This window comes from Nyctereutes procyonoides, unplaced genomic scaffold, assembly GCF_905146905.1.
Source record: "Nyctereutes procyonoides isolate TBG_1078 unplaced genomic scaffold, NYPRO_anot_genome, whole genome shotgun sequence".
NCBI lineage: Eukaryota > Metazoa > Chordata > Mammalia > Carnivora > Canidae > Nyctereutes > Nyctereutes procyonoides.
This window is the reverse complement of record NW_026575043.1, coordinates 58295083-58319004: the sequence shown is the minus strand read 5'-3', so window position 1 is coordinate 58319004 and position 23922 is coordinate 58295083. Positions and strand designations below refer to the sequence as shown.

Below are 23922 nucleotides of genomic sequence, written 5' to 3'. Positions count from 1 at the left end.
GTGACCTTATTTGGAAAGAGGGTCTTTGTACATCTAATTAGTCCCCATGAGGTCTTACTGGGTTAGGGTGGGTCCTAAATCCAATGGCTTGTGTCCTTATAAGAAGACTGCAGGAAGACACAAAGACATAGAGGGAAGAAGGTAATGTGCCAATGGCACCAGCCATTGAGATGAACCTAAAAGCCAACGATTGCCAGCAAACCACTGGAGGCTGCAAGTGGCAAGGAGGGGTCCTCCCCTAGAACCTTGGGAGGGAACATGGCCCTGCTGACACCTTGGTTTCAGACTCTGACCTCCAGATCTGTGAGAGACTAAACTTCTGTTGTTTGAAAACCCCCCCCCCCCCCCCCACACACACACACACACACACACACACGGGTCATTTGTTTGCGTAGCTCTAAGAAATGAGTATGTTGTCACTTGTCTGAGGGCACCCAAGTAGGACTGGAACCCATGGCCTGAGCACCCATGGCCACACTTGTAACCACTCTGGTGTCTCGCCTTCCTGTGCACTCCGGGGTGCTGCTAAAATTCATGCTGACTCTGCTTCAGGAAATGGCCCCAGAGAACTAAAACAGTGGGTACTCAATAAATGTATGCCAGATGCCCTCATGTTTTCTGATCCGGTATTCCATAGGGAGTCATGTCCGCAGTCAAGCATCACCTGAGCGTTTGTAGGGTGCAGAGTGTGTACAGGCCCTGCCACTATGAAGGATCCTGGCCCTGGGGGAGTTTCTTGCTGGAGCAGCAGGAAGACACACATGGGAAGGAGGAGGTGAGGTCACAACCGTGAAACCCTCAGAATTGTCAAGGTGACGAGAAGAGGGGTCTGCAGGGAAGGTATCCCAGAGGAGATGGAACAGAGCAGCGCGGTGAGAAGGAGGCTGGAATAACTGTAGGGGAGCTCACTGTCGCATGGAACCAGCAGGAGGGGCCCAAAAAGACCTGCGTGCGAGAATGGTCATCGAGCACAGAAGAACAGTGGGCTGACAAGCGGCTTTTCAGGAATGTCTCCCTGTCCTACCTGGGGGAGTCCCCGCCCCCAGAGCTGTCCCCACACTCACCAATGGTTGTGTTGGTGGCGATTTCCTCCAGCAGGGCCTCACAGGCAGCAGACTTCTCCGCCAGCACCACTTTCTGCACGGCCAGCTTCTGGTTCAGCTCATCCAACTGGATGGTGGCCTCCTTCAGCTTGTCCAGCCCACCCTCCAGACGCTTGCACTGAGCTGAGGAAAGAGAGGAGCTGTACTCATCACCAGGGTAGGCGCTGTTCCCAGCGCTCCAGGGGCCTCATTGTGATTCATCCCACTGGGGCTCAATTAAGAAAGTCATCTTCATGAGATGTCAAGCAAGCATAGCTCAGTACCTCCACTGACATGCTGGGACCACATCGGCCAAAATAAATGTATTTCTGAAAACCATGCTTCCCTTGGCCAATGGCTGGAGCCACAGAATTTTTTTCAAAGGCATTTTCCAACAGAGCATGCTGCTGCCATCAGATCATATTTCTAAGCAGTGAAGAAGTAGAGCTACAAAGTGCAAGACCCAACACTGACAAATAGAAGAGCATGCCAGGCCTCTGCCCACCCAGAAGACTCACTCTAAGATGTAATATCCAGAACATGCTGTATTTTGTCTCAATCTGGAGTGTGTCTGGTCTTGCTAATAAAACACCTACTTAAAGAGAAGGTCAGCCCTTGGATCCTCACTTGTTCACCATCCCATTCCCATGTCTTACCCGTGTTATACTGGGTTTTCTCATCCAGCAATTTTGAATATGTGTTAATAAAATCAAGGTAGTTTTTGGGTGTTACATAGTTGCTACGCCTCAATTTCTGTAGAAATTGTTTGCTGAATTCACCCACGGATTCATGGACCAAAACAACATGCTCTACCACACTGTCTATGTTTTCCATCGGAATCATCGGATTTGTCCCTGAAGAGAAAGGATGGGAAAAATGCCTCTTAGACAACAGGAAAGAGCAGGTTTCCCAAAGAGTCAGATACGGAATTCCTGTACAACCCAACAATTCTGCTCCCAGGTGCAGACCCACAAAGACCTGAAAATGGACTCAAGCAGACTCCTGTGGGCCAATGCACAGAGCCACACTACTCACAACAGTCAAAACTGGAAGTGACCTGTGTGTCCACCAACAAATGACCAGATAAACAGATGTGGTCCATCCATTCAATGAAGAAAGGAAACTGCCGCGTGACACAATGTGGATGAGCCTTGAGAACATGCTGAGTATAAGAAGCCACGCACGAAAGGACAAATGTTACGTGACTAGACTTCACACAAAGTCTCTGGAACAGGCCAATTCAGAGACAGAAAGTAGATGAGAGGTTCCTGGGGGACTGGAATGGGAGGAATGGGAGGTTCGTGCTTCATGGGGAGCAGCTTTGGTTTTACAAGATGGAAGGAGGTCTGGAGCTGGATGGTGCTGGCAGCTGCACAATAAGAATGTACCCAATGCCACTAACTTCACTCCTCAAAATGGTTAAAATGGCAAATTTTATGTTATAGATGTTTTACCACAATACAAAAAAAAAGTGGTATTAAAACTGTTTAATAGAGAAAGGAAAAGAGTAGCTGCCAGTTGGTTGGTGTTTTTTCTGGACTACAGGACCCATCCATGCTCCGGCAGTTTCTCTTTCCCTTCCTCTGGCTGTGACACTGTTCAGGAAGGGGGACTCAGGGTCTCAAGAGGGAAATACACCCAGCGTCCTTGCTGTGTCCCTTGTCCCCAGCACAGAGTGTATGCAAAGCAGGCCTCCCTCTAAGTCTGTTAAAGCAATAAATCAAACATCTCTTCCAGGGCTAAACCCACGTCCCTTGGACTATCTGACAGATGGCAAAACACACTCACTGCAAAGCAGAATGTGCCTTCAATTAAAATGAAGGAAGAAAAGATTGGCCAAAAGTAACCATTCAGCCAGATGCTGTGGATTTGACCTTAAGTTACACCAGGGACCGGGAAACCACAGCCTACAGGCCTATTTTATGGCATCTGTGAAAAACTCTGCCTTACAAATATCCATACTTTGGGGCACAGTTAGCCCAATGCCAGGGACTCTCTTCCAAGAAAAAAACAATTCTTTTTTTTTCTTAAAGATTTTATTTATTCATGAGCAACACAGAGAAAGAGAAAGAGGCAGAAAACAGGCAGAGGGAGAAGCAGGCCCCATGCAGGAAGCCCAACATGGGACTCGATCCCGGGTCTCCAGGATCACACCCTGGGCCAAAGGCGGCACTAAACCACTGAGCCACCCGGGCTGCCCGAAAAAAAAAATTCTAAGCGAATTCCATGTGGTGTTATTTATGACACAGAGCCACTGAATGCTGAAAGTAAACCTAAGTGCTGTTAACATGCAGGGATGGCTCGCGTGCCCATGGAAGCTCAGGTGCATCTATCTATACTGGGGTTGGCAGACCATGCAGGACAAATCTGTCCCACTGCCTGTTTTTGTAAACACGGTTTCATGGGAACACAGCCATGCCTGCTCCCGTACACATTATTTGTGGCTGCCGTCATGGTTCAGTGGCAGGAGTAGTTGCAATGGAGCCTGTATGACCCACAAAGCTGAAAATATTTATCATCTGCTCCTTTACAGAAAAAGTTTGCTGATTCCTAAGTTAGATTGTCAGCACAGGGCCATTCTCTAGCCCCTTTCCCTTGTGTGTTAAAATTATGAGTGCTCCCTGTGTAAAGGGACAAATTATTTATTTACTAAATACATATTTATAAGGTGGAAACTATTTACAAGGCCACCCGGTGTCATTTGCCATCAATCTGCTCAAGTTAGTTGCAGATAAAAAGCTTTTTCCCTAAAGATAAATTGACTTGCTTTCTTATTTCAAAGATTAAAATTAATAATCAAGGACTTAAGTGTTTGAAACTTCTGAGAAAATTCAGCACTGACTGATAATCAGTCCACTAAAAGGTCCTTCGGGCATCCTTTGGGGCAAGGATCAGCATAACAGTAAATATTCAAGCTACATGGGCCATGTGGTCTCTGCTCTAACTCCTCAACCTTGCAGTTTGAAGCTTAAAAGCAGCCAGAGCCACCATGTTCATTGACAAATGAGTCAGTGTTCCAATCACACTTTATTTACCAAAACAAAAGCTATGTGTCACAATTGGTGCACCAACCCCTGCTTTGATGCTATCTGATCAGTTTTATCCTAAATTGTCCTTGTAAGTTCCCTGAAATCCTTTTATTTTTTAGAACATCCTTATTTTAGAGAGAGAGAAAAAATGCAAGCATGAGTGAGGGCAGAGGCAGGAGAGAGAACCCTTAAGCAGACTCCCCATTGAGTGCAGAGCCCATTGTGGGGCTCCATCCCAGGACCCTGAGATCATGACCTGAGCTGAAATCAAGAGTTGGACACTGAACTGAGCCACCTAGGCACCCCAGTCCTTTGAAATCCCTTTAGATCAAAACACAGTGTAGGGGATCCCTGGGTGGCACAGCGGTTTAGCGCCTGCCTTTGGCTCAGGGCGCGATCCTGGAGACCCTGGATCGAATCCCACATTGGGCTCCCGGTGCATGGAGCCTGCTTCTCCCTCTGCCTGTGTCTCTGCCTCTTCTCTGTGTGTGTGTGTGACTATCGTAAATAAAAAAAAAAAAAAAACACAGTGTAAACCAAAAATATGCTAACAAACTTAAAAACTATTTATGGCCTTGGGGGCGAACGGTGACAGGATCCACTGGACCAAAATTCAAAGTCAGAAAGGTGCCCACAAGTCCTTTTTGTTGCACGTACCTAAAAATGACTTAGCGACCGCGTGCAGGGCTTGAGGAGGCCAGGGCATGAACCAGTCGATACCAGTGTTATTCACAAGACCTTGAAAAGAAGGAGAGACAAAAGAGATGACCAGTTGGCAACCCTGAGATGCTTGAGGACATCGACATGGTCTTCAGCACCCAGCACATTGGTGAAAGAGCTGGACGTGTCCAGGAATAATTCACTCAAAGCAGAGTTTCTCAACCTCAGCGTGACTGGCATTGGGCTGGATGATCCTCTGGCGGGGGGAGAAGGGGCGCTATCTGTGCAGCATGGAATATTTGGCAGCACCTGGGCCTCCATCAGCTGGACTGTAGTAGGACACTCCCTGCCCCACCCAGCATGACAACCAAAACTGTCTCCAGGCATTGACAAATGTCCTTGAGTGGGGGCCAGTAAAATCACCCCATAAATTCAGAACCTCCACTCTAGAGGTCTAGGTACTGCACCTTCCATGAGGCTGGCCAAATGTTCCAGACGGAAGAGAGCGGAGAGCTCACTAGGGGCTGGGCACTGGGGCCCATGAGCGTTCCTCGCATCAGGGGACAGCACCCACTGTGGGCAGCCCGAGAGCCTGCCGGCAGCTGTGGGGGACAGAGCGGGACCCACACTACACAGCAGAGCCCACGCTTCTGCCCAGTGACCGTCTCCTGTTTTGCCCTGCGGAAGGGGGGAGAGGATGTGCAGGCTCAGCTCAGGGGTACCTGGGAAATTCCTGCACCGGGTCCTCAGGGTGTCCCCCACCGGCGACATGCCCAGGACAATGTGCAGGTTATTTGCACTCTTGTTCACAAAGTACTGCCACACAGACTCTTTGGCCGGGCCCATCCCTTGCTTCAGGGCTTCTTGTCCGATCTGACTGAGGATCGTCTCTTTTTCCTCTTCTGGGAAAAGTGCGGGTACGATTCCTAGAAAACAGAGACATGATGGGTTTTTCAGCCTCGGGGTTATCGTCTCCTCTAGGCACTGAAATGACGGGAGCACAGCATCACCAGAGGAGCAGAGGACACCAAGGTGAGGGGCCCTAACTCTGAGGCCCCAGGCTCATGCACTGAGGGTGAATCCCTCTGAGCCTCAATCTCATCAGTGAAATGGGAAGAATAAGTGCCTCCCGCGTACCTTGGGGGGGTGATCGTGAGCGGCAAAGCAGGGGTACTTGACCAGGGACAACTGTGCCCCCTAAGAGACACTTGGCAATGTCCGGAGACATTTTCGGTTGCCCCAGCTTGTGTGTGTGTGTTGGGGGGTGGGGATGCTAATGGAATCAGGCACGGAGAGGCCAGGGGTGCTGCCAGCCAGCCTGTAATACCCAGGACAGCCCCGCAGCAAAGACTCCCCTGCCACTGATGTCACGAGGACCAGGGATGAGAAACTGCTGCCAAGTCAGTGTAAGGGCTTCAGAAAATAAGTAACCTGGACCATCCGGGAAGCTATTAAGTGAGGGTCCCTGGAGCACTCTCAGCCTTCACAGAATATATACCCCAGCCCTGCAGCGGGGGTTACAGACACAGAAAAGGACGGATTGACACTTCTAGCCCTGCTCACACGCTTGCAACCCAACCCATGTGCGGAAAGTCTGGTGCCGACCCAAGGAAGCATGTGCTCGATGCCGTGTCGGGAGCTGGACTGTGGTGCCTGGGCATCCCGGACCCACGAAGCTGCCACTGTGGAGGGGGCTTCTTTTGTTGGTGGGGGAGAGGCCCTGCAGGGCACTGGAGCTAAGTTCTGCTGTCTGTGCCCCTCCCTCCCTGCCCGTCCCCTCTTCCCGGCCACCGGTCCCTCTTCCCTTTGGAGAATCACTTCTCCTCCATTCATACACCTGCATAGGCTTTGGGTGGTCTGGCGGCCCCATCAGAGCCCCAGGCAGTTGGCTCGGGCATGGGTGCATAAGCTGAGCCAGCTGATGGAAGCCCTTCCAGGCAGCCTGGCCCCCACGTCTGGGAAAGATGGTCTCATTTACCCAGGCTAAGCCAGGACGATGCACGTCTGGAGCTCCAGGTGGAGCTTGTTTGGGGCTTGGTTTTTTGTTGTTGTTGTTTGTTTGTTTTAATTACTTTGGGAAAATCCAAAAATGCAAATACAAGAGAAAAATGGTAAAGCCGAGATGGGGCACAGGAGGGATGAACCTGTAGCCACAATCTTTTGAGCACCTGGGTCCAACCAAGCCCCCTGGGCTTTCTCAGGCTTGTGAAACAGCCCTGACTCCTCCATTGCTCTTGAACTTCGCTAAGCGGCCTGACTTGCACTGCCAGCACCTGCAACCGCGGAGGCTGATGAGAAAGGGAGAGAGTGGCCAGCAGGAGCAGGGCAGGACAGGACAGGACAGGACAGGACGGCAAATCAGGAGGCAGAAAGAACACAGGCTGCAGGAACAGAGGCAGTCCGCAGAGACCAGAGCACTGGAGGCTTCAGAGAAAGGGAACCAGTGCCGTGCACGGGCGGCGGTGCTCTAGGAAGCCAAGAGCAGCGCAGACGTGAGTGAAGAGTTGAGGTCAGACATGAGAAGGGTCTGGCTCTGATGGAGGCTAGAGGGCACGCCGAGGAAGAGACAGGTTCCAGAAACAGATGAGAAAGCACGATGAAATGTGGAAGAGGTCAAGAGGGGACACACTCCGCCGTTCAGGCCTAATGAAAATTCTGGAATAATGGGGTTCGCAGGAAGGCACAGAGAGAGCCCCCTGAGCACAGGAGAGCTGCCATATTCTCGCTAGCTCAGGCCCATTGATCTCACTCTATCTACACCATTTCAAATGAGTAGCCTGCATTCTTATTAAATATCCCATGGGTTCCCGTACAGAACCAAGTTGACGCAGCAGGCCTGGGGCTGCACGCCTTACAGAGGCCTGCTTACGGGGCTGGCCCTTGGCCGGCGTCCGGGAACTTGGACTTGGGGAGGATTCCCACCACCATTCATCGATCAGAGTGCCTCATCTGCACACAGTGTGGTTTATACTGACCACCTGCTTCCCCTCTGGGATTCTGGAATGTGGGTTGGTGCCAGGCAGCAGGTGCCCACTGTGACCAGCCCCCACTGAACACCCTTGGGTTCTGAGTTTCTAATGGGCTTTCCCAGGAGATGGCACTTCACAAAGGTTGTCAGAATCAGATGCGGGAGGAGTTAAACATGTCCTATGTGACTGCCATAGTTACTGCCATAGAAGAGGGTTCTGGAAGCCTGTGCCTGGCTCCCCAGACCTCCCCCGGCATGTGCCTCTTCCCCTTTGCTAATGGTGCTTCGTGTCCTGCTGTAATTAGATCACAGCTGCGTGTACTGCCAGAGACACAGGAACTCGCTTCTGGTTCTCCTCCTATCATCTCAGCTTCTGGCTCACTCCTCGCCTTCTCCCTGAACCCAGTCCTGTACTCACCTGATTTCTCACACTCTCCCCACAGATGGTGGCTCTCCAAGCCTGTTAGTGATGCTAAAATTGACATCTCCACCCTGGGCCCCTATTCTGAGAACCAGACCCCTACAAGTTGGCCCCCATAGCCCATCTGCTATAGGTGGAGTTGTGTTCCCCCCAAAAAGAGATGTTGAAGTCCCCAGGACCTCAGAATGTGACCTGACTTGGAAAAAGGGTCTTTACAGAAGTCATCAAGTTAAAATGAGGTCATCAGAGTAGGTCTTAAGCCAGTGCTACTGGTGTCCTTATTATATAAAAAGGGGGGAAAAGGGGGGGGAAGGGGGAAATGTGGGTGCAGAGACAGATATACACGCACAGGGAGAACACGAAGGCAGACCCAGGGTGATGCATCCACAAGCCAAGGAATCCACAGAAGCCGGCAGCAAATCAGCAGAAGCTAGAGACAGGCCTGGGACAGACTCTCCCCCAGAGCCCCAGAAGGAACCACCCCTGCCAACACCTTGATGCGGGACCTCCAGATTGTGAGACAATAAATGTTTGTGGTTTTAGGTTTTTTTAAAAGTAATCTCTACCCTCAGTGTGGGCTTGAACTCACAACCCTGTGATCAAGAGTCACACACTCCACTGACCTAGCCAGCCAGTGCCCCAAGTATTTGTGGTTTTCAGCCACCCATTTCGTGGTACTGTTACAGCAGCCCTAGCAAATCCATATACCACCTGACCTCCCGTTTGGATTTCTCCTAAGTGTAGCACACTCCACACCCTCCTAGCGGCACAAACCCACATCTACTCTTCCCCCTCCTAGCAACGGGGCTACTCACTCCAGCCAGAACTGGGAGCCACCCTGGATGGGCTCTCCCTACCTCACGCTCATCCAATCTGTACAAGTCCTGTTGGCTCTACCTCCAAAATACCTCAGGAATCCACTCACTTCTTTCCATTCTCACTTCCCCTCCACCCCATCCAGACCCAGGTCATCTGTCATCTGCCACCCTCTCCTATTCTTATCTCCCTCTTATCTAGACTCCACAGGGCAGCCAGAGGGACCTGTGAAAACATAAGCCTGGACCACGTCATTGCCCAGAAAGTGACGTCTAATCTGCTGGACATGACCCACCAGGCCTGCGCTGAGGGTCCCCTTCACCTGGTTTTGTATCCAGCCGGTGCACCCCGTGTGGGAGCAGCCTCCACGGTACCTGATGTCAGCATGTTGTTGATGAGCTCCAGGAAGCCCTCCTCGGCCACGTGGGTGTCCGTGAACAGGAAGATCATCATTTTGTTCTCAGTCCCGAGTTTGAGATAAAGGTTCTTCAGATCTTCCCGGAAATTGTTCTCAGAGTAGCCTCGGCTCAGAAGGATCTCAAACACCTGCCAACACAGAGCACAACAGCGGTGAGACAACCAGCCCAGAGAGGGTCAGACTGTGCAGCTGTCTAAGGGGGATGAGTGACAGCAAAACCAGATGACCCGGGCCATTTTTCACAAACACTGTTGAGTGAGAAACCCAAGACTCAGGAAACTATGACATCCCTTGGTGTTGAGTGAGCTGTGATAGACATGCTGCACATGCACACATGTGTAGGGGGTGAAAGTACGCAGGGGACACAGGTCTGTGCAGATGGGATCATGTGAGTATGGCAGAGAAAAGGACACCTTCGGTTGTTAAATGAGTCATCTGAGTCACAGGGTAGGGGGACAGCCGGAATGGGGGTGGGGGTGAGGGGAGGGAGCAGAGATGGGCCAAAAACAGCACACACACATACACAAGTACAATCATAATGTGTGTGCAAGCCCCCCCCCCCCCGCATTAGGAGTTCATTGAAAATGAAAGAGATTGTGGGAAGACATGTAGGGAAACTAAGTAAGAAGCCATTTTAAATTCTTAGATTTAAAAATCTCACTAAGTAGACATAAATGTAAATGAGGACACAAACTTCAGTCCTCTCATCTGTTCATTTTCTTTGGCCTCAGGGCACAAACTAAGCTACAAGCTACCGACCTCAGTTCTGAGACTGCTCAGAAAGTTTACAGTGACTTAAACATCCTGGTCCCTCTGCCTCCCCTCAACCCCAATGCACGCCCACGCACGAGGGCACATGCAACCTCTGTCCCGCTCATACCTTGCATGGCATTCTGTGCACTCTCACACTCATAAGCTCACACTCCCTTGGTCGCACAGACCTTCAAGTTCTCTCTCTCTCTCTCTCTCTCACACACACACACACACTCACTCACTCACTCACTCAAGGCAACACAGATAACTTGCGACCAAATATTCCGCCTGCAGTTCCATCTGATGCCAGCAGACCCCATTCATCCTCCCTGAGTACAGCCCCCACATCCCATCCAAGGCTCCTGACAGCACTTAGGCATGAATGGCTCACTGTGATCCCACTACCCAACCTCCCCTCCACTCCCTGGGGCCCAGCAACAGCCCAGCACTCTTTCATCCTCCGCCTCCACCCCTTGGACATCCTCTGCCATTCCTCAAGGCCAAGATGCATGACCACTACCTCACAGGAATGTCCGATTTACCAGGGCTGGTCAACAGAAAATACCAACTTGTCTAGAAAAATGTTCAATTATAAAACAATTACATTTTGATCACATATTTTTTGAGGATTTATTTATTTATTTGAGAGAGAGAGAGAACAAGCAGGAGGAAGATCAGAAGGAGAGGGAGAATCCCAAGCAGACTCCCTGCTGAGCACAGAGCTGACACAGGCTCAATCCCACCACCCTGAGATCACAACCTGAGCTGAAATCAAGTGTCAGGTGCTCAACCAACTGAGCCACCCGGGTGCCCCTTGATCACATATTTTATCAGATTTTGGGTTTTTAAAAAAAGATTTTATTTATTTATTCATGAGAGACACAGAGACAGAGAGAGGCAGAGACACAGGCAGAGGGAGAAGCAGGCTCCATGCAGGGAGCCCGATGCAGAACTCGATCCCAGGATCCTGGGATCATGACCTTATACAAAGGCAGATGCTCAACCACTGAGCCACCCAGGTATCCCTACATATTTTATCAGATTTTAAAGGTAAATCAACCAATTTTTTTTCACTTTTTTTATAAATACTTTAAATAAAAGGTCAATATTGGTGAAATACTGCAAGCTAGATTCATTGGACTAGCCACAATTGCTCTTTATATAAAGAGTTCTCACAAATCAATAAGCACATAAAAAGGCAACTCACAAAAGAGAAAAGACAAATGTCCAATGAGCACATAAGAAGATATTCAGACTTCACTTTGAATTGAAGAAAGAAGTGCTTATTTAAACTACACTATTTTTCGCCTACAATACTGGCAAATATCAGATTGATAATAGCCAGTGTTGGCAAGAACAGAGAGAAATGGACATTACCAGTAGCATAAATCAGTATATCCTTGTTGTGGCCACTACTGGTAGTTAATTAAGGCATTTAAATGAACAAACCAACCAGGATGAACAAACCAACCATAATGCCACGGTACTCAATACCTATATTTGATATTTCCTTAAAAAAAGAAAAGAAACCACGTTGTCATGCATGGGTCTTGGCAATGACTTTTTTTTTTTTTTTTTTTTGGCAATGACTTTTTGGATGTGACAGTAAATCACAAGCAACAAAAGCAAAAATAAACAAGTGAGTTGTGGAGATGACTCTTCACAATTGGGCCTGCCTGTGTGGTATACATCTCCACCTGGAGAGGTCCCTGCAGGTGACTTGCCAATGGCCAGTAGGGCTCACTGTAAGGTTCTAAGAATGAGGTGGAGAAACAGGAACCTTCCCCCAACTCCACCCACCCCCATGGTGCTGGTGGGACTATGGAATGATATGGTCACTTGGGAAAACAATCTGGCAGTTCTCCAATGATTAAACATGGACTTGTGTATACCTGGCAATTCCACTGTGAGGTGTGTCTCCAAGAGATATGAAAATACCTGTTGACACAGAGACTTATATGTAAACGTTCATAGTGGCACCATTCACAATGCCCAAAAGGTGGAAACAACCCACATGGCCATGGACAGATGAATGGATTAACAGAATGTGGTCAATCTAGACAACAGAACATGACTCAGCCACAAAAAGGAAGGAACTGCTGATACATGGATTGTACCTGAAAGCATTACGCTGAGAGAAGCTGTCAAAGAAGATCACAAACTCTATTGATTCTATTCATGAGAATCCAGGATAGGGTGTCCGTAGAGACAGGAAGTAGATGAGTGCTTTTTTAGGCTGGGTGAGGGGCAGAAAGCTAAAGTATGTAGGATCTCTTTTGGGGGTGACAAAATGTCCCCCAATAGACTATGGTGATCTGTGAACACACCAAATAGCACTGAATCGCACATGGGTGAATTGTATGGCCTGTGAATTATATCTCAATAAAGCTGTTGTTTGGGGTTTTTTGTTTGTTTGTTTGTTTGTTTTAAAGAGATTTTAGGAATGGCCCAGAATTGTGAGGGCTGGTTGTGCAGATACAGCATACAGCAGCTGGCAAATTGCTGACCTGAATGCTGGGTCCATGGAGGTTTGGGCCAATCCCTCCTCCATATGAATATGTGCCACAAACCACAAGATTTGCTCATATTTGACTTTCAAATTTGATTTCACATAGTCTCCATTCCAAAAATAATACAAAAGTTAGATTCTTCAGCCATTCAGTTAAAATAGTAACAAGGGAAAAAAAAAACAATTCTACACTCTATGAAAACATCATGTCATGATCTGTTATACATGGCATGAACTACCAATGGCTGAAATTGGTATAACAAACCTATTTCTAAGAAGGGAGGTTGACTTACCTCGTAGCCAGCTGTGAAGGCGGCCAACCTGGCAAGAGACTGCTTCCCTGAACCTCCAACCCCGACCAGCAGGGCGTGGCCACGGTCCATTCGGATGATGCGGTGCACACGGGTTAGGTGCTCCAGAGCATCATCAAAGAGAACCAAGTTCATTTTGGTGTTGCTTTCATTATACTCCTCAAGAATTTCCTGAATTTAAAAAAAATTTAAAAGGATCACTGCATTCTAAGAGACTCTTTCCTTTTGTCCAGGAGGAATTAAGAATGGAGAAGAGATTTTCTTTTCAATAATCTATAGCGGTTGAAATAATTAAAATCATTTAGGTTTACGGGACTAAATCTAGTGTTGACAGTTAAGGTTTTGATCCCTTGGCTTGTGATCGGCCTGCAGTGAGCAGGTTCAAGTCATGAGTTAAAATGAAAATAAATATCAGAGTCAGCTGAGTGGTTCCCAAACCTGACTGTGCTTTGGAACCCTGGGACCTGACATGGACTTGAAGGAAGGAAACTCAGAGAGGCGAGCCCAGGGGTCCATGTGTTTAACACATTCTTCAGGTCTTTCTATGCACCCCTGGACGTGATAATCACCCCTGGACACAAACCTACATTCTGAACCTTGAGACAGAGGCACGGGTATTCTTCCCAGCTCTGCCTCCTGAGCACCCTGCACTGCTTGACTCCCCTGAGAAGCGCGCCCAGGAAAAGTGAGCCTATGGAGAAGGTAAACGCTATCTAAACCTGAAACAAGGCCTTTGCTGCCTCATAATCCTGGATGTCTTCATAAATGCGTGTTTCCTCTTCTTGCAGGGCCATCCGGAAGTCTCCAAACAGGATGGGATCTCTCATCACCACCTCTGCATCGTCGTTAAAATGCTCCATAACCAAGTCTCTTATGTGGTCTTGTACCTTTTGACAGAAGATCATTTAAGGACCCAAACTCAACAACATATATGTGCTAAAACTCATGAGAAAAAAGAACACATGCTAAGATTATCTGAAGTAATTCTTTTTTCCAACTGCTACAAGGTATGTAATAATCCACCCTCCCTTATCTTTCAGCTTCTATTAATGTATTTTTCCCCAATTGGTGAACTACATAAATAGATATAGATAGATATAGATATATAGACACAGATAGCTATAACTATAAATATAGATAGATATAGATGGCAGGATGGGACGCCTGGGTGGCTCAGAGGTTGAGTATCTGCCTTTGGCTCAGGGCATGATCCTGGTCCAGGGATCGAGTCCTGCATTGGAGTCCCTATGGGGAGCCTGCTTCTCCCTCTGCCTTTGTCTCTGCCTCTCTGGTATGTCGCTCATGAATGAATAAATAAATAAATAAAATCTTTAAAAAAAAAGATATAGATGGTAAGGGAGGGGTTTACACTTGTGTATTTCACCCAGAGAAGAATTTTGTGGTTAGTTTTTAATTTGCTGCTATAGTTTGATGTACTGACCAGCTGTTTGTCTGTTTCATTGATTAATCGGTCATGGAAGACCCTCAGAAACTCGTTTCTCCAGACTCTCACCATCTGGGTCACTGTCTGGAACCTACATGATAGAAGGGGCAAAATCAGTCATGAAGTCATTTAGAGAGAGGGGGCTAAATGCTACTATTTTCAGATGGATACACAGAGCATGGAAAAGGACATTTCTATAGTCCTTTTCTTCCCCTGTTCTCACATTAATGAAATTTAATGGAAGCTAACAAATTAAGTGTAAAGACCATAAAATCATCATCTATAATTTATCCTCCATAGGGAAGAAAAAGAACATTATCTGTAAATGACATAAATGACATAAAATGAGAACCTGACACTGCTCCTACTTGCTGGAGCTCATGAATTTAAAATCGGCATCAAGGCCACTGGCAGCTTCTTTTTTTAAGAACCAGCTCCATCTGGCCCTAGTTCTTGAACTTTCTCTGGTTTTTGACAGAGAGCCCTTACTCTCCCCTACATACTGGAGCTGTCTTCTCCTAAACCATCATTCCAAACCCTTCATGGAGATCTGAGAATAAGTTTGGGTATATGAAAAGCCATCAGCTAATTCACTTTTCAATATTTTGTGGACTCAATATGAATCCACAAAATCGGACTATGCTTGAAAATCTATATACATTAACATAAATACATAAGCCTAGTTTCAAAAAGAAAATTTCTATACCTAGATTCAAATCCTTTTATCCTCCGTGCTTACTTCTCCTACAGACACACATAATATAACCAATTAGCAACTGCTAACAATTCAGTTGCCTGAGCAAAAGGTAACTTCATTTTTTTAATAAAAAAATTATTTTTTATTGGTGTTCAATTTACCAACATACAGAATAACACCCAGTGCTCATCCTGCCAAGTGCCCCCCTCAGTGCCCGTCACCCATTCACTCCCACCCCCTGCCCTCCTCCCCTTCCACCACCCCTAGTTCGTTTCCCAGAGTTAGGAGTCTTTATGTTCTGTCTCCCTTTCTGATATTTCCCACACATTTCTTCTCCCTTCCCTTATATTCCCTTTCACTATTATTTATATTCCCCAAATGAATGAGAACATACAATGTTTGTCCTTCTCCGATTGACTTACTTCACTCAGCATAATAAAAAGGTAACTTCAGAATGAGGAACAAATGATCAGCAGAGCAATCCCACCAAAGGGCTAAGTACAGCTGTCCACATGTCATCCACACATCTGCCTTTCTTGGATCTACCTGTCTTCAAGTTACAGGCTTAACAAGTCATCAGGCATTAACCATACATTTAACTCTTTTCTTCATAAACAAAAAGACATTGGGTGATATTCATTGATACACTGATTCATCAAATTCATTGACAAGTCCTCTGTCTTAAAAGAATAGGAAAAACCATCATGATGCCAATGGGCCACATGTTAGTGAGACAAAACAAACTCACCGTTCTGGATTAGTGAGGACAAGACCATTAAAAACTCTGGAGAGATCCCGAAGATTAAAGATGTAGTGGAACTTAGATGGGGTGGGACGCAGGTCCTGCACAATGGTTTTGTAAAGCACCAATGTGCAGAAGGTCAGCTTGTCACTCACAGCTATGATGCTTTCATGAAACACCTGAAAAATGAAAAGAACACCCAAGTGTCTATCAGTGGATGAACAGATAAACCAATGTCATCTATCTATACAGTGGCATGTTTATTTGACCCTATCAAAGAGCAAAGTACTGGGCAGCCTGGTTGGCTCAGCGGTTTAGCGCCTCCTTCAGCCCAGGACCTGATCCTGGAGACCTGGGATTGGGTCCCACGTCGGGCTCCCTGCGTGGAGCCTGATTCTCCCTCTGCCTGTGTCTCTGCCTCTCTCTCTCTCTCTCTCATGAATAGATAAAATCTTTAAAAAAAAAAGAGCAAAGTACTGACACACACACTACCAATGGATGAATCTTGAAAATGTGATGCTAAAGAAAGCAGCCAGTCATAGAAGACCACATACTGTATGATTCCATTTGTCTGAAATATCCAGAAGAGGGAAATCTACAAAGGTAGAATGCAAATTAGCAATTGCCAAGGGCTGAAGGATGGGAGATTGTGATTGCTTTTGGGGTAACAAAAATATTCTGAAATTAGGTAGTGGTAATGGTTGTACAACATTGGGAATCGTACTCAATGCCAAAACTTTAAATTGGTTAAAATAACTAATGCTACACTATGTGAATTGTACCATAATTTTTAAAGAAGAGATAAAAAGGAGCACTTGGGTGGCTCAGCTGGTTGAGCATCTGACTCTTGATTTCAGCTCAGGTCATGATTTCAAGGTCATGAAATTGAGCCCTAAGTCACACTCCACACTGAGCATGGAACCTGCTTAAGATTCTCTCCCTCTCCCTCTCCCTCTGCCTCTTCCACCCCCATTCACATACTCTCTCTGAGAGAAAAAAAGAAGGCCAAAGAAACATCATCTGATTTGCTTTGTTTCCCTAGATTTTCACATTGACAAGTCAACATGATGTGAAACCAAAACCCAAACCAGTCCTTGGTTTGAGTTTGATTTGACCAGTGTAGACTCACAGTTTTGACACTGAATAGCTTATGATAGGGCACGAACATGCCAGGTGCCCACAGTTTCTATGGATTACACCTCACCATCCCACATCTTTACCTCTCCTGCCCCTCAAGGCTTTGTGTGCACAAATCTCATTATAGGAGGGAAATGGCAGGGCCAGAAGGTCATCATTTAAGTGAATGGGTTCCATTTGTGGGGGGAGGGGTAGCCAAGTTAAACCATCATAATGAGAGCGGTAACTAGTATCTAATGAGTATCTTCTGTGTGCTAGACACTGTGCTGCACATTTTATGTGCCCTTTTCTCCTTTCATTTTCCCAGACTCTCAGTGAGGTGGACACCATCATTATCCCTGTTCCAGATGAGAACCAGGTCTAGGAGAGCTCAAGGGACTTACCCAGGGAGCAGAATGGGACCTGACTCCAGGTCTTGGTCCCCTAGTTGATTCACTGACTCAACTCAATGTGGCACATGTAACTCAGGGCTACATCATGACTTCTGTGCACACAAGACACTTTTGCCTTCTGGGCCCCATCCTCCATAAAAATATATGACTTTATATATTATTATATATATTATGACTGCACTGGTATACAGATGAATATAATCCAGGCTATATTATATTCTCTTTTTTTCTTCTGGTTTTAAAAGAAGTCACAGTACGTTCATGGACCCCCAAAAGTACTGCGGGCCTTGTGCCTGCTGTGCCTCATGCCTAAGTCAACCATACATACACTTCTCCCCAACACAAGGTCCTCCAGGTTAGACTGGTAATTAAAAGCAAGTTACCGAAGTGTGGCCTTTCAGGATGGAGGAATAAATTAAATGCAAAGACTCCTCTGAAGGAAATGGTACATTGAAGACACTGAACAGTGAAATAAATCTCGGATCAACTTCATTGCAGCCTCCTCCAGCTTTTCCCATGGCAGCAATAAAGCCGAGGTCCCGAATGCTTTTACAATTCAGCTCCTTCCCACGGTCATACAAGTAGCCTTTTTCCAACAGCAGTTTCAGCAAGGCAATTGGCTGCTGTGTGCCATATTCATCCACCTTGATTTTGTTTTTAAAGAAAAGAGATAATGGTAGTATCATAAAGCAGAACTCATAGATGCCTTTCCTGACCATTTAAACTAATTCCTGTCTTTCCTCTTCCTCTCTCTGAGCACTCTGGTTTTCATTCCATAGGGTTTCTGAAGGTTTGCCACTATATATTCATTTGTAATTTTTTTTTAATCCGTCTTCCCCCTCTGGACTATAAGCTCCATAAGGGCAGGGACTACTATGTTTTGTTCATCACTGCACAGCACCAGACCCATAGGAGGTGCTCAATAAATATATGTTAATTGGATGGATGCATGGATGGATAAAAGGGTGTGTGGGTGCATGCATATATAGGAATAGATGCACAATCGGATGAGTGTGTGGATAGAGGAATGGATGGATGGATGGATGGATGGATGGATGGATGGATGGAAAGATGGATGGATAGAAGGATGTGTGGGTGCATGCATGGATAGATATATACATGAATGGATGAAGAGATGCATAAATGGATGCATAAGTGAGTGTGTGGATACAGGGATGAATGGTTAGATAGATGGATGCGTGCATGCACGGATGGATGGGTGGATCCTGGCTTTGCAGTCTATTTGGAAGATAGATTTTCAGAGGAAAAAACATGGTTCTGCAGGAATTACATAAATTTACATTTCAGTACAAAGAAAACTTCACACCTCTCAGGCTCTAGCCCCAGAAACACACTCCGAATGCATGCTAAAGTTTCCCTTCATTGGTAATTCCAGAGGAACCCCGGAGAAGTGTCTAGGCCCTATGCTTCCCATGTATATGGGACTGAGAACAATATTATCATCTAAGCTATAGGCTCATTGGGAAATCACTTATTCAAACACATGCTGTAAAGAGTTTGGAGGCTGCCTGCTGCCTGCTTACTCCTTCAAGAAAGCAAGGAGAGCAATCTGTAGGGAAAAGTCCCTCTGTGTAAGAATACTCCAGTAACACTGTCTCCTAAGCTGGCTCCCCATAGCCAGCACCCTGCAGGTGTTATGCAGAATGAAGACACATGTTCTCCCACTCATGAATGCCATACACATACACAGCAACACAAACACAAGCACACAGCCTTGCCCCATCGCTCCCCACTCTGTAGCCCTGACGCTACCTTCGGCATATTCATGTCATCCATGAACACCAGGAGGCGCTTCCCCATGGGTGGGCCATATGTGTCTTTGGTTCGTTTTTCCACATTTGCTTCCAAATTTCTTTGGATATCCATAGAGGTGGTGCGGGAGGAGAAACTGGCCATTAACACAATCTGGAACAGAGAGGGATCATTCCAGAAGGCGGTTGTTTCTTCACAGTACCAGCGGGAAATGCTGGACCGTGAGCTACCATAAATTTTGCAAATTCACTGGGATCTGAACTTTTCTATAATCCACTGTGTGTCTGTACTTCATTCTTCACCTTTGGCAGGTTATATGAGGCAACAGTGAGTTGCTGCGTGTGGGCCTTGGGCGCCTGTGGACAGGGAAGGGTGTTCTTAGTTCTGCATAGTTCTGGCTAGGAGAACCTCCAGAATGAGGTTTAACCTTCTAGAGCCTCATGTTTCACATCTGTAAGACAATTTTGATAACACCTGCTTGGATTATGTCATGGGGTGATTTTATCACAGGAGATGAAATCCACAAAGGTATTTTCAGTATGACAAGGCAATAATATTCAACCATAAGTGACTGTCATGCCTGCTGCATCTTAATAAGTAGGTCTGAGAGAGCACCTGTGGAACTGACCCCGTGAGAGAAAGTTGAGGGAGGTCCCCCAGCCCCTGTGCAGAAAGCACGTCCTCATGCACAGAACGTACCCAGGGCCGGCCAATTGCGCTTCTTAGCGCATTACTGAGACTTCACTGGCCAGAGGTTCTCGCACATAATTGTGCCCCTGAGTCACCTGGAGGTCTAGTGCCACACAGCTCCCAGGGCCCCATCCTGAGTTTCCGATTCAATAGGTCTAGAGTAGTATAAGCAAATTTTCAGGCAATACTGCTGGCTTAGGGACCACCCTTAAGAACCACCACCGTGGCTAACACTGCCTTCTAAGGGGCTCACTGGTGCAGCTGCACAGGAGCCCAACATGTCGAAGGTGAATGTGCATCTCATTATAGCGAATATGCTCAAATGTGCCTGTTGGGGGGATAAGCATCAGCTACTGAGTCCCAGTGGAAGGGCATCACGGTGGGGGTTTCTGAACATCACTGTTGTTTGCCTGACCCCACAAATTTGCAGGTCCCTCTGGTGGTAAACATCCCTCTGCACCCTCTGGGATGACATCCTTAAAGCTAAATATACCATGTTTCCACGTGCCAGCGTGTGAGTGGGCTCAACCACTTGCAGGCAGTCTGGCCCAGTCCTGTGTACATCCCTCACGTGATGCCTATGCCCAAGCTTGGCTGACCACTCCCTGCCCCAGAGGACCACGTGGTTTCCGGGCAACAAGCTAAGTATGAAAGCCAGGGAGGAAAGCCGCAGGAAACTTCGCTCCCCTTGGAAGTTCCAGAAGGCAAAACAGGAACTAGAAACTTAAATATGAATGGATATTAACAAAAACTAGCACTGGGCCAATGAGTGGATTTGGGTCAAGTATACATGACCTGGATATCGTGGGAACCACAGGCAGCTTCCTGGAGGAGACATGAGTCTTTTCTCAGTTATTAAAATACTAAATAAAAATTGTTTTAGGCCAGGACAGTTGAAATGATGAGCAGGTGGCCTGCGTGGGCAACTCTGAGTACAGAGAGGAGCACTGACGTGGTCCCTCCTAATCTGGAGCCCTGGCTCACTCTGCACTGTCATGTTTCACGGGTTCATTTTCAAGTTTGCCCCACTGACTGCGAGTCCCTCCAGACCTGACTGCAGGGTCACTGCTGTCTGCCTCCATGGCACCTGGCTAGCCAGTGTCTGACCCATGTCAGACGCTCCCACATTTAACACAGAGATGGAGGAAGGAAGGAAAAACCTTCCGGTTTTCAAAGTCACAAACCAGAGATGAGTAACATGATAGCCAGCCTCTAACACCTCCCCCAAGGTGGCAGTTCTTGGCTCCCCCTGCACTGACCCCTCCCAGGGCTGCTGGGTGACCTCTTGCGTGGCAGCTGGCATCTGCCAGAGTGAATGTCCGAGGCAGAGAGTCAATAAGATGCAACACCACCCTTGATGACTTGGGACATCCTCTGCCTTCACTTCTGCCACGTTGCACGGGTCACCCAGGAACCCCTGTGAATCACCTCGATAGAGTGTGGGGGGCCTACACCAGTGGGCGTCTGCAAGGGACCTCCATCAGGCCTTCAGACGCCCGCAGCCCCAGTCGACTGCTGGCTAGCTGCTCCGCAGAGGGCCTAAGCTAGAGCCACCCGGCTGAGCCACTCACGGATTCCCGGCCTGCGGGAAGGGGGAGGTGTGCAGCATCTGTGGCGCTGAGCTGCTATGCCTTGGAGCCGTTTGCTATGCAGCAGCAGGCAATGGACAAGCACAGTGACTTACGGTGATGTCTTCATTCAGATTTTTGAGGAAGTTCTGGGTGGTGGCTGTCTTGGAGGTGCCAGATTCACCGACCAAGAGAATAGGTTGCCTGATCTTGACCATTTCTTCCAGCACCCAGGTAATACGTGTCGTATCCACCGTATGAACTAAGGAACATGATAAAGCACAGGAGCATCATGGAAATGCCACAGGGTGAGCAGGTGGGAACTTGGAGCTTCACGGAATCCCAAACATCTCATAAAAAGCGTCAGCAAAAACCCAAGACATGGCCTTGAAAATGCATGGATGGGTGCAGTCTTCTTAGGAGAACCTCCTTACCACAACCATTATTTTTAATTTTTTTTTATTTTATTTACTTATTTGAGAGAGAGAGCAGAGGGGAGGGGCAGAGGGAGAGGAAGAAGCAGATTCCCCGCTGAGCAGGGAACCCAATATGGGGCTCAACCCCAGGACCCTGGGATCACGACTTGAGCCAAAGGCAGATGCTTAACCAACTGAGCCACCCAGGCACCTCCTAACTGTTATTTTTAATAGCTCTACAAGGTATAACTTATATGTCATGAAATTCACCCATTTTAAGGGTCTAATCTGGTGAGTCTGACACATTTCTACAGCTGTGGAATCCCTGCCATAGTCTAGATTTAGAGCACCCAAACTGTTTTTAATATCCAATTCTGATTTATAGTCAGGATATTAAAAACTCCATTTCCCCATTGCTAACATCAGCCACATCCCTCCAGGGTTTGGTTTCCTGCCCGACAACTTTATCTAAAGAGAGAATGAAACCACGAAGCCAGGTCCAGCTCACTCCTACACTGGTCGTTTTTAATCCTGACTGGTTCCTGAGGAAATGAGTACATCTCCTCTGACCAGAACCCACACCAGCCATGTGCCACTATTCTCTAAATAGCCAGAGGAGTACGTTAAAAATACAGCTGGACACATAAACATCCAAGGGCCACAGCCTTGTGAGGCAGCACCTCTCACACAATACTGCCTCGCTCATTCCTCTTTCTCTCTTCCTTGGTTCCTTCCCCTGGCCGGCCAGCTGCCGGGGGACTGTGAGCGGAGGCAGGGCAGCCCGTTCTACCACCACCCCAGGTGGCAGCTAAGAGTCACACACATCTGCAGATGCTCAGAGCCAGTAGCACAGAAACAGAATCAGGAATGCCAGTTTCTGGGCAAGGCCCATGGCTTGTTCTTTTCAGTTTCTCCAAAGCAGCTCTCTGGGTGGGACTTAGGGTGCCACAGAGGCCACCAGGTCTGTCTTACTTCCTCATGGAACAAGAACCCTCCACTGTTAAACCAAGTACAGAGGTTCAGTTCTCACTTACCCAGGATGTCAATAAATTTCCTCTCCTTGCTGTGAATATATTCAGGAATCAGTTTGTTCCATGGTATCCATTTTTTCCGTGTGGAATCAAAATGAAAGTCATACAAGGTTGGGAGGTGACCTGCAGGGAATAATGGTCTAACTTCACTTTCGTCATAGACATGGAACTACAGAATTAGCTCCAGCACATGGAGATGGACTAATGCTACTTGTTCCCTGGACAGCAACTTAACTGAGTACTTTGAATGAACACTCCTGCCCACTGGACAGAGAAGCATGGAGTCCCTTCCCTGGGAACATGAGGGGGAGGCAGATGCTAGGTGGTTCCTAGGCTTACAGGTGTTGGTGGGCCAGAGAAGGGGAAGAGGGAGGGTAGGAAAGATGGGGGCAAGTTAATAGGCAATTTCAATGTGGGGTGCTACGATCTGCTACAGGGCAAGAACAGGTGCACTGGGCACCCCGTGAGGGCGTCTAACTAGGATGGGGCAGAGAAGAGGTCTGAGAGGCACCGGGTGCCACAGGGAGGGCACCTTGGGCTTCCCCCGCACACATGTCCCTCTGTGGCCCATGCACACATCCCTCACCAATCACAGGGGTGATACACAAACTCATCTCTAAGGAAGCTCCCTCATGCCCCTCCTCCCAGACTGCCACCCACAGGCCTCAGCAATGCCAACCTCTGCAGCTATCACTGGGAGGAAGCCTTCCCAGAGGAAAAGTCATCTCATCTGAGACCCGAAAGACTGGGCATTCCCAAGCCAGAAGAAGTGGGGGCCTCCAGGAGACGCTGTCTGAGGGAGAAGAGAGCATGGCGGGTGGCTGGAAGAACAGGAGTGAGTAAGTGGGTCGTGCTCAGAGCAGGCAGATGAGGAAAAGCCTGAAGGGCTGTGGGACTGTTGCATGAAGAGTCCAGCAGACCATTTCAGCTGCTGGCTCTCCACCTTCCAGGTACCGGGGAGTCACCCACATTAGCCTCCAGGGGTAGACGTGGCCAGATCTGCATGTGCAAAGACCAGTACGACCCTAGAGGAAAACGCGCAGGAGGAGGTAAGGAGAGACTGGG

The 23922-nt window shown here is 47.7% G+C and overlaps 1 protein-coding gene across 4 annotated transcripts in view; it reads right to left on the bottom strand.

Annotated features, from left to right (window-relative positions):
• DNAH10 (dynein axonemal heavy chain 10) overlaps positions 1 to 23922 on the bottom strand; it is a 133203-nt gene that overhangs the window by 28043 nt on the left and 81238 nt on the right. For all 4 annotated transcript variants that reach the window (XM_055322253.1, XM_055322254.1, XM_055322257.1 and 1 more), the window contains 13 exons: positions 22861 to 22980; positions 21527 to 21672; positions 19153 to 19305; positions 17763 to 18023; positions 15857 to 16029; positions 14409 to 14502; positions 13687 to 13854; positions 12950 to 13138; positions 9351 to 9522; positions 5494 to 5697; positions 4769 to 4849; positions 1739 to 1936; positions 1065 to 1226 (listed from right to left, as the gene is read on the bottom strand). In XM_055322253.1, the coding sequence (XP_055178228.1) occupies positions 1065 to 1226; positions 1739 to 1936; positions 4769 to 4849; positions 5494 to 5697; positions 9351 to 9522; positions 12950 to 13138; positions 13687 to 13854; positions 14409 to 14502; positions 15857 to 16029; positions 17763 to 18023; positions 19153 to 19305; positions 21527 to 21672; positions 22861 to 22980 (2121 nt within the window). The remainder of the gene's footprint in view (positions 1 to 1064; positions 1227 to 1738; positions 1937 to 4768; positions 4850 to 5493; positions 5698 to 9350; positions 9523 to 12949; positions 13139 to 13686; positions 13855 to 14408; positions 14503 to 15856; positions 16030 to 17762; positions 18024 to 19152; positions 19306 to 21526; positions 21673 to 22860; positions 22981 to 23922) is intronic.